Source organism: Guyanagaster necrorhizus (genome assembly GCF_019112545.1).
Source record: "Guyanagaster necrorhizus MCA 3950 unplaced genomic scaffold BT62scaffold_10, whole genome shotgun sequence".
Classification (NCBI taxonomy): Eukaryota; Fungi; Basidiomycota; class Agaricomycetes; order Agaricales; family Physalacriaceae; genus Guyanagaster; species Guyanagaster necrorhizus.
The window spans coordinates 842,429-852,696 of record NW_025064889.1 but is presented as its reverse complement, the minus strand read 5'-3'; the positions used below and the strand labels follow the sequence as shown (position 1 = coordinate 852,696).

The following is a 10,268-nucleotide window of genomic DNA, read 5'->3' as shown; positions in this document are numbered from 1 at the left end:
CAGGTCTGTTGGATGCCAGGCTTTTGTAATTGTAAAAAATTTCTTGCAGTATGAAACATATATAGAAAGTATCAGATTGACAGTGAACAAAAATATAAATACAAGATTTGACTTTGAAAATTATAAAAGGAGTAATTGAAATAGTAATCAGTAGTTAGAATTAAAATAGTAAAGGTGGGTACCAGTGGTGTCTAGAGTAGTGTTGTATCAAGAAAAGAATGTTTGAGTGACTTTAGATAAGGATCCTAGTTTATCTGAATATCAATAGTGGAATTTTTCAATAAACTTATCAGCAAAGAACTTGGAGGCTGGTAACTAAGCAAATTCTTTGTTGGTATCTTTGTAGTCTAGCTACTGGATCTTGTATAGCAGTAGGCAGCAGAACTGATAGTCCAGCTTAGAGTCAAGATTTTGAGCTATTTTGAAATATTCTTTTCTATTGACTTTGACTGGAGATGGCAGTGGTTGGATTCAATTAGAAATGGTGTTTTCTTCTACAAGTTCTAATTATGACATATGGAAGACTGGGTGAATAGACCAAAAATCTAGTGGAAGCCTCAAGATGAAAGAGTAAGAAACAGGTTGAGCTATAATTTTGAAAGGATCAAGGTATTTCTCAGAGAATTTTCTGGTCAGATGGGTGATTTTGATATGTTTGGAACTGAGATAAACCTTATCACCCACTATAAACAGGAGCACTAGAATTTGATGCTTGTCTACTTGAATCTTATAGTGAGCCTGAGCTTCAGAGATTTTATTTTTTAATACTTAATGGAGTTTGTCAAGATTGACTATAAAGTCTCAGGTCTGAGTAAAGGTGATGTCTCTTTCAGAATGAATAGTGATATTAGGATGGTAACTCTTGTTAGCAAAGAATGGGAAAATTCCAGTAGATGTAATAAAAGTATTGTTATAGATAAACTCAGCAATAGATAAGAGGGTATCCCAGTTGTCCTATTGATAGAAGCAGTAGATGTGGATGTATTGTTCCAGAGTTTAGTTTGCCTGTTCAGTTTGTCTGTCGGCCTCCAGATGGTAATCAAAAGTAAGGTAAAGTTTCATGTCAAAGACAATAGCTAAAGCATAAGTGAACTGAAAAACAAATTCAGAGCTATGATCAGAGGTGATATAACTGGATATCTCATGTTTGGAGAAGATATGAATGAGAAAAAGTTGGATGAGCTCCATGAAGTTGATGATATCATGAGTGAGGATAAAGATGACTTGCTTGCTAGTCCAGTCAATGACTACTAGGATGGCAGTGAATCTATTGAAGTCTGGTAGTTATTTAATGAAATCTATGGAAATAGAATCTCATGACCATTTAGAAATCAGTAGAGGTTTGAGTAACCTATAGAGGCAGTGTCTAGGTGTCTTACTGTGTCCACAAACTGTGCAAGACTTAATATAGTGTTGAACATATTCATGCATCTTTGGCCAGATGTAATCTCATCAGACTAGCTCTAATGTCTAGTTTTGACTAAAGTGGCCTGCCAAGATATGATTGTAATTATTTTGTAGTATACAAAGATGGAGATCATCAGAGTCTGGGATATAGATATGATCTTCAAAGTAAAGGATGTTGGATTCATTAATAGATCACTGAGAGAGAGAGGATTCAGAAGTGGCCTTGGCCTGGCAGAGGCCATCAGAGCAGAGGCCATCAGAGCATGGGGATTGATTTGGGCATGTTGGCTATTCCTCTCTTTAGGGTAGACATCCTATCATCTAATGAGTATATCCAGTTTTCCACTAAGTTTTCTATAGTAGAACTGAATTACTAAATTGAACTGAAATAGGTATTTGGATCAGCAAATCTGTTAGTATGTTAGAATCTTAGTAGTTGCAAAGTATTCAAGATTCTTGTAGTCTGTTACAATATCAATAGAGTCTGTGGAGCCTTCAAGATAGTGGTGCCAATGTTTAAAAGCTTTAAAAATAGCCAAAAGCTCTTTGTTATAGGTGTTATAGTTGAGTTCAGTATTGTGGAGGCTCTGGGAGCAAAAAGTGATGGAGTGAATTTCACCATCTTTAAGGGTAGCTGCAATTGCATAATTAGAAGTGTTAGTCTCCACCACTATCTTTTGATCAGAGACCCAGTGAGTAAAATAGAAGTATATGTAATAGTCTGTTTTAACTCACTAAAGATAGCCAAGCATTTGTCATTAAATTTCCATGAAGTTTCTTTGTGGGTGAGTCATATAAGAGGAATAACAATATCACTATATTCATGTATAAAATGATGGTAGAAGTTGGCAAAGCTAAGAAAAGATTGGATATCCTTGATTTTTTGTGGCACTGGTATAAGGTTAGCAAACTCTCTGATATGAGAAGGATTGCATCTGCTCTTGCAAGTTCTTTTATAATCACAAAGGGGAAACTCAGCAGTTCAGAGTAAACTCAACAGAATCCACTTGGAGCAGTGGCTCATTGGTAGAACAAGCTCTGATGTCTGCTTTGAGAGCAGATAGGCAGGATATGAGTGAGATGTAAAAGAATAAGAGAGAGATCTGAAAATAGCTCTAAGCTGTCCACTTGTATAATACCAGGCTCAAAGGCTTTTACATATGCTTATGGCTTCAGCTTGTTGGAGACTAGCAGAATTTTATTCCTTAGCTTTATACCATAAAAGTTAGTTCTCATTCTATTTACAAGATTATTCTTTAAATACTGATATCTCAAAAGCCTGCTCCCTTATCAGTTGTGGCTCCTATATGTGCCTAAACCACCTTCTTCCAGACCAGCAAGGCACTATCAATCTGCTCAGTGAGTTCACTATCCATAAGTGAATTGGCTACACCTTCTATATCTAGTGTCTCATCAAATAGCTTTATAAGACTATCCATGCCTGATCCATCTCTAATCAGATAAAGTATCTCTTGTGTGCATATTTCAGCTAATATGCATCTGCTCATAAGTGCTATAGTTGCTTATCAGATACAGGAGACAGACAGCAGAAAGCTGTCTATTATTATCTTATAGGTTGTTGATTACACAGCAGATCTTTAGACAGGTCATATTGGTGCTCTGTTGCTTGAGCTATAGTGGAGGAAATAGTTTCTCATTTTGAAGGCAGGATGATACTCACTGCTCAGCTCTCTTAATGCTTTGGCAGATCTAGCATTGGAGAAACTGAGATTTAGTGCCCATGAGCCCATGATGCAACACAACCAGGAAAAAGAAACATTATGAGTATCCTCAGTCATATTTCTGACTCTAGCTATATGGCCAGTATATATAAAGAGGCTCTTCACAGTTCTATAGTACTATTATCATGGAGCATACTCTTCAGAGGCAAACAGAGAGCATAGAACAGACTATGCCAGTGTTAAAACCTCTCTTATATAGCTACATGAGATAACAGAAGCAGACAATAGCCAGCAAGTCAATGCCTTTATACAGACAGTCATTGTCTAATTATGAGCAGCCATAGTGTCAGCCCTAAATCTGAACCTCTCAGCCTGGTATTCCACTAAAATCACCAGGTATGGTACTTTTTCTGGATGTCATCTGGTTGGATCACATGACTCTCTTTATGTGCAGCAAGTATGCTAGAATTCAAGACATGCACAACTATAAGAAGATCTGCACCTTTGAGCAGGTCTACCAGGCAATCATAGCAAAGCTGAAGCTCAATGACATATATAGCACAGAGCTAATGCATGTGCTTAAAGTGTCATTGAGCAGGATTATCATCTCTGACTGAGAGGCATACACCAATGGTGGAATAACAGATGAGTGAGAGAGTGAGAAAGAAAAGAAGAATAAGAAGATAGCAGATACAGCCCTGCAAGCAGTGGAGAACTTCTATAGTCTGAACCTAGAGGAAATGAAGTACCTTCAAGTGTGAGAAGCATCAGAATAGTGATCTCAAGATGAGAAACAGTGAACTACCAGATCTATTAGTTTATATAGTAGAGTAGTAATAATCTGTTAAAACTTAAGCAATCCACTGACTAATGTGGCAGAGTAATAACAAGCTATTATTAAAAATAAACAATCTGCCAGCTTGTATAGCAGAGTAGAGAGAATTTGGCAAGAACAACCAACTCATCAGCTTATGCAGTAGAGCAGTGGTAATCCATTGGAAATAAGCAAATTTGCTGGCTTATACAGCAGAGTAGCAGTAATCCACCAGAAAAAAATGATTCACTATCAAGACATACAGGATCATTGCTATAAAGAGCAGATAGTATTAGCTAAAAAAAGTGGAGGCTAGAAATAGAGTCTATCACAGAGACAGTGACACTGTAGAAATTTACAGGCACAAGAATTTTCCCACTAAGTAGAGGCACCTCTGGTTGTTATGAAAAGAAGAAGTGTACAAAAAAAAAGAAGAGCAAAAGGTGTTATTCCCATTGATGGAGGAACAGAGCTAGAGTCTGGCTATGTGATCAACATAGAAGAGAAGCTCAAAAGTGAGTGAATGAATAGAAAAGAAGCAGAGAAGAGTCCAGACTAGACAGCAGAACATTCCAGCTGGATTGTGGGCAGAAGGTGGCAGGTTTCCAATGCATAGCCACAGCTAGCATGGCCAGGTATAAAGACAATGAGACTGGAGCTGATGTTTTTCCTTAACAGCACCTCTCATACCACCACCATCATTCACCAACTTTGAATTTGAATCTTGGCAAGGTGTTCTATCTCATTGGACTGCTGAGCATGCCCACTCACTTTACAACTTAAATGTCATAGATTCAATCTAGCAGAAGCACTCAGAGCTTAAGCTGGCCCACATACAGTGGATCCACAAGTCAATCTGATTTTGTGTGAGTCTTGTCTGTTTTTATCATGACTGTTACCAACATCTAAACAGGACAAGGTGGTCTGCCTTGCAAGGGTTACAGAGCTACTGGCTAATATACTCTGTTGTCAGTGAGCTTTTATTTTCTGCTGCATCTGCCTATTTCTGAGGCAGTTCTGTCAGTCTAGCATTAGAGAGCAGGCAGTGTGAAGTCTCTTGTTTTGCAAGAGCTTATCAACTATTATAAATGAGTGTGAGTCTCCTGCCTTTCACTGATTCTAGCCTACACTCACCTCTTGATTGTCTAGTCTCTATGATCAATGCATCCACTGTCTCATCCAATGATAGGAGTGCACCTAGCAAGGTGGATAAGTCAGAAGAGAAGTGGGCAGGCATTGGTTCAAATAATAACAGAGGAGTGGATATAGATGACACACTGATGGTGGAGACCAAGATGGGTATGGACTAGAAGAAGGAGTGGATTAGCAGTGAGGCAGATATGGATGAAAAAGAGGAGTGGGCTGGTATCAGGCTATATAGTGTTAGTGAGGCTGATAAGCTTAGCTTGGAAAGAGCAGAACTTGGTCATGAGAATGTGGCTGATAAAGAGAATAAGCTGCTGGAGGTCTATCTGTAAGCAGGAGTGGCCAAAAGGGTCCAGGCCAAGGGTAAGTCCTCTTCTCCATTCTGAGGCATGGCACTGACCTCACTCTTGTCAGGTTATATCAGAACTGGTTGGCCACTGGCCTTAAACCAGAAGTTGAGGAAGAAAAAAGATCAGCCTACCATATTGACTAATATAATGGAGATAGCAGGAGAGCAGCTTCTTTAGATGAGTTGTCTGCTCTGATACATAGTCTAGCTCACAGATATATTCTTCCAGCTGACAGATGAAAAATATAACAACTGCAGCAGAATGAGCAGACATCAATGTCTTGTCCCTACTGACTCTGATAATAATAAGCCTGTGTGTGCAGAATGTCTCATCAGCAGCTATAGCTGTGGCAACTGAGCAGCCTCTTCCAAGATGGTCACAGTGAAACCCATTCATTCTACAAAAGATAAGGAAAACACAGCAGTGCTGGCCTCTACTCAGCACTTCAAGCCATCTGTTGTTGTCTCTTGACAGCACACAGACAATGATGTGTGTTTGGAAGAGAAAGAGATAGATCTTTTGGTAGATAGACAATACCTCTATATTTTTTGATAAACTCTGGTAGTATAGTCATGTAGAGTGATATAGATTTGAGATATTTTCTTGAAGTATTTTCTTGTTCTGTTGCTTTGGCTAGCTTGCTCTTTCTTCAGCAGAAATTGCATGTAAGAGCCAAAGCAGAATAGTTGTCTCAATAAGACATTAGAAGCATACACCAGTCTGTTAAATATAATGCAGCTGATAGGAGTATAAGCAAATCCAAGATTAAGAACAAGAGAGCAATGCCATATATAATATAGTGAAAATAAGAGAAATAAAATAGGAAACATAAGGCCCAGAGCCTGATGTCATGCTTATCTATCCTCTATGGTATCATCATATAAGTCTGCTATCTGCTTTAGAGCTTCTAGCTGATCCAGTAGCTGGTCAACAAAGTCAGCCAAGCTAGAGACAGGAATTGAGTCTCAAGAGTAGTAGAGAATACATTGAAATGCAGCAACTGGATCTGCTAGTAGCATACTATCCAGATCATAGAGAATGAAGGCATCTCCTTTATTTTGGGAGACATACACCAGCAGGCCAAGATACCTTAGTTTAAACTTCTTTCTAAGTTCATATTCCACTCTTATGTTTCTAATCAGCATCAGATTCTCTGGCTTAAAATATCAGTCAATGATCTGATTAGTATGCTTCTGTTCTCATTATTAGATCATTTTGACTCTAGATTCATAGACTTTTGAGCAGATTTGTTTCAGATCAGTAGATCACTTTTGCAAAGCAACTGACTGCTTTGCTATTAGCTCAGCTGTTGAGATTATTATTGTTGGTGGTTCTACTAAGTAGGATGCCTCTGCTATATCCAAAGGCAGGATGAGCTCCACACCTGTTGCTACCTTAAAAGAGCTCTTCTCTATCATTTGCAAGAGAGTAACTCACTTCACTCAGATCATAGTGTATGCCACTTGACCCTATTTATTCTGGATACTCCTACAGACCTTAAATAGTGATTCTCAAAAACTAAAGTAGTAGCACTTAATAACTCCTTGTGCTTGTGAGTTGTAAGCTAAAATGCATATGTAGTGAATGTCATATTGATTGGATAGCATCTTGAGAGCTACTATAAAGGCTGGCCTATTATCTGTTACAATCTTACAGAGATATTTCTATCTGCAGATAATATCCTCATAGATAAAATGAGCCATCTCATCTGTATTTTCATGCTTAAGCATTTTGAATTTTAGGTATGCACTTATCAAGCACCTTGCATAAACAATGTACTTGAACCTATTAGACTTTAGGAGATGGAATATATCTATATAAACCTTAGCAAAGAGAGGAGCAGAGTAGGCTATAACTGATAAAATATACTACTTATCTATTTGACAGATCTAGCACATATAATATGTTTTCACAAACTATTTGATATCATCAAGCAGTTGGAGCCACCAGTACCTTTTGAGGAGGTGAGCTCATATAGAATAGACACTCTTGTGGCCCATCTCATCATATACAATCTGCAAAAGCTTATATCTCCTATTCAACAGTACCATCAGCTTATGTTCTCTTCTGCTGTCATGTTTTTCAGAGGTGGCTGTCAAGAAAGAAAAAATTTGAAGCATAATTAATGAATGTCCTCTTTTGATCTTCATCCAAAAAGATGGATATAGTGAAATCCATCAGGTAGTTCATAACTAGTCACAGTTGGATGTTGTTAGCTTTGGTCTTTGTATTTTGAGGGATCTTCAAATCTGTGTCAGGATCCAGTGGATCTGTTGCCAGCAGATGGAGCTGGCTCTGAGTAAGCACTCACATGAGAGATAATATCCTTCTGCCAGATGCTTGCTCTTTGATAAGCAGATTGATTATATGTATGAAGCTATACATTTTGTTAACTCAATCCAAATTGTCTTCCTGCACAAGTTCATCCTCAGATTGTAGATGCCTTTTAAACAGTCTATCCACTCCATGCTTGACTCCAGGAACATATACCATCTTAAAGTCAAATAGAAGAATATCTACAATTCAGTGATTAATCACTATGCTTGGATTTATATCTAGATTGTTGATTATTCTCTTGATGGCAGTGGCATCAACCTCTATAACAAGATTCTTTACTCCAATGATCCATATAGCAGTTTTCTTCAGTGCTCTGTATAGACTATACAGTTCAAGCTTTGGCTGGCTATATTTCATCTTAACTGCATTTAGAGATATTAAACTGAAACAGGAAGGGTACCTCCTCTTTAGATTGGCTGGATCCTCTTAGAATATAGCATACCTGACAGTTTGTGAGCTAATGTCAACAGCTAGTATGACAGATGCTTTTGATTTATAGTCTGTTAGATAGAGAGCAGGAGAGTTGATGATTTCCTGCTTAAGTGCCTCTTGAGCTGCCTCCTGATCTAGCCCTCAAAATCTTTTCATGTGAGATTCACAAGAGGCTTAGTGATCAGGCTGTAATTGTGGACATATATCTGCAGGATTCCAGCAGTCTCTAAGAATGAGCAGATGTCTGTCAGGTCCTGACATAAGCTTCAGTTCTTGATCTTATCTACTTTTCCATCCTCCAGTACTCAGCTCTCATAGGTGCACTTGTGTCTGACTATTACAGCTTTTAGCAGGCAGAGATAAGCCTTCTTTTCTGACCAGATGCAGCCAGCATATTTCATCTGCTGTATAATCTGATTGAGGTTTTAGAAATGCTCTCATATGAAATGGTGGATCCTGGTATTATTGGATATCATCTCATAGCCACTGTCTATAGTTTTATAGCAGCTGATGAGCCCCTTCACTTCTGCATCATTGACAAATGGAATTGTAATATCAGGTATTTTGTCCTGCAGCATGTAAGTTATATTCTCTTGAAGAATCTGCATCAAGTTTGTCCACTCCATTGAGAGCATAGTTAGCCAAAAAATGCTCAGTGGGATTTGGAAGGTCATCAGGTCTCTGCTATTCACTGAAAGCAAATATTGATCAAAGATAATGAAAAGATCAAAAACTCTATAATATGCATATCTGCCAAAGGTTTCAGCCAGCCATTTGATGAGCAGAGGTATTTCTGAGTTGTGGATGATAACTGCATTGAGTGGCTGTAAGTCATGAATGATCCATAATGACCATCTGTCTTTCTTGAATACTATGAACCACTTAGATCAGTATGAAGAACTAGAAGGCTCATATATTCCTGAAGCAATTTTGTCTTTGATTATGTCTATGACTTTATAATACAAATCTGAGAAAATGGGAATATTTTTGTAAACCCAAGAGATATGTTCTATGATGGGGATAATCACTGAAAAAAAAATCTTCTCTGAATTTCCTCTTCTGCAACTCATCTTATGTGAATCTGACCTCTTGCAGCATCATGAAATAGTGTATGAGCTTCTGCTCTTCTGGCTATAAGAAATCCCCTAGATGGTTTTCATCTATAATGTTGTAATTCTCTTGGGTATAATGCTCTGTCAGAGTGAAGTTCAGCAGATGGACTGAAAGAACTGGTATATCTGCATAGTGAAGAGAGTTATCTCTATATCCAATTTATAAGGCATACTGATTGAATTAGACTATATACTTTATGATCTGGTCTCCATCACACATCTGAAGGTGTTCTAATGCATTTTTAGCATCTCTAATAGTATTGAAGAGGCTGAAGTTGCTATGAAGCTCATCTAAGAAAGCTGTATAGGAGAATTGCCAGACTGGCAGATTCTGTGGATTGGGGTTAAGGATGTCTGGTTCAAACTAGTTAAGTGCAGTGCCAGCCAAGAAGGAGATGGCATAGTTGACTTTGTTAGTGTCTATTGTGAATATAGTAGGTCTCTTATTGAAGTTCAACTGAAGAGAGACAATAAAGATCTTCAGTTTGCAAGAGTTGAAGTCATCAAAGAGTTCTGGTTTCTTGACTTTGATGCAGATAGTGGCTGGCTTAGAGTTATTGAGGGAAGTGGAGACTCCTTATAACAGATTCATAAATTTTAGGAACATGTTCTGCTAGTTTATATTGCTGCTTTCTGCAGGGCTATCAGAGCTGTCCAGGCCATTAGAACCATCTGGATCTTCTGAACTATCTGGCCCTCCTGAAAAGGGGTTTAGTGGATTACCATCTGATTCTGGTCAGACAGGAGTATGAGTAGGGGTGTTTTCACCTCTGCTCTCTGAGTCTGAGCTGTCTGAATTTCTATGTATGTTGCCCAGAGATAAGAGATCTATCAGAGAGTCACTTTGGGTGCCATACATCATACTAGTCTATTGAGCTCTATTGATTGGAATGCTGATGGCATCAAAAGGGTTAGGAGAATCATCATAATTTGATTGATAGACAGTGAAGCTAGAGTGGATGTAGGTTTCTCTATAGAAGGGTTATCC

General features: G+C 38.2%; 4 protein-coding genes across 4 annotated transcripts; 1 reads left to right on the top strand and 3 right to left on the bottom strand.

Moving 5' to 3' along the window:
- Positions 1–4,306: 4,306 nt before the first annotated feature.
- BT62DRAFT_919222 (uncharacterized protein) lies at positions 4,307–5,381 on the top strand (the record flags this gene model as incomplete). Its single annotated transcript, XM_043184141.1, has 6 exons — positions 4,307–4,418; positions 4,582–4,637; positions 4,696–4,769; positions 4,817–4,875; positions 5,053–5,186; positions 5,214–5,381. The coding sequence occupies 6 exons, from the start codon at positions 4,307–4,309 to the stop codon at positions 5,379–5,381; spliced, it is 603 nt and encodes a 200-aa protein (XP_043040811.1).
- Positions 5,382–6,364: 983 nt separating this feature from the next.
- BT62DRAFT_892857 (uncharacterized protein) lies at positions 6,365–6,562 on the bottom strand (the record flags this gene model as incomplete). The annotated part of the gene is made up of 1 exon (XM_043183124.1): positions 6,365–6,562. A coding segment is annotated over one exon (198 nt), but the record flags the coding sequence as incomplete, so codon positions are not given.
- A 102-nt stretch (positions 6,563–6,664) lies between these two features.
- Positions 6,665–6,817, bottom strand: BT62DRAFT_892808 (uncharacterized protein; the record flags this gene model as incomplete). The annotated part of the gene is made up of 1 exon (XM_043183120.1): positions 6,665–6,817. The coding sequence occupies one exon, from the start codon at positions 6,815–6,817 to the stop codon at positions 6,665–6,667; it is 153 nt and encodes a 50-aa protein (XP_043040809.1).
- Positions 6,818–7,922: 1,105 nt separating this feature from the next.
- On the bottom strand, positions 7,923–8,123 carry BT62DRAFT_892526 (uncharacterized protein; the record flags this gene model as incomplete). Its single annotated transcript, XM_043183111.1, has 1 exon — positions 7,923–8,123. A coding segment is annotated over one exon (201 nt), but the record flags the coding sequence as incomplete, so codon positions are not given.
- Between the last annotated feature and the right edge of the window lie 2,145 nt (positions 8,124–10,268).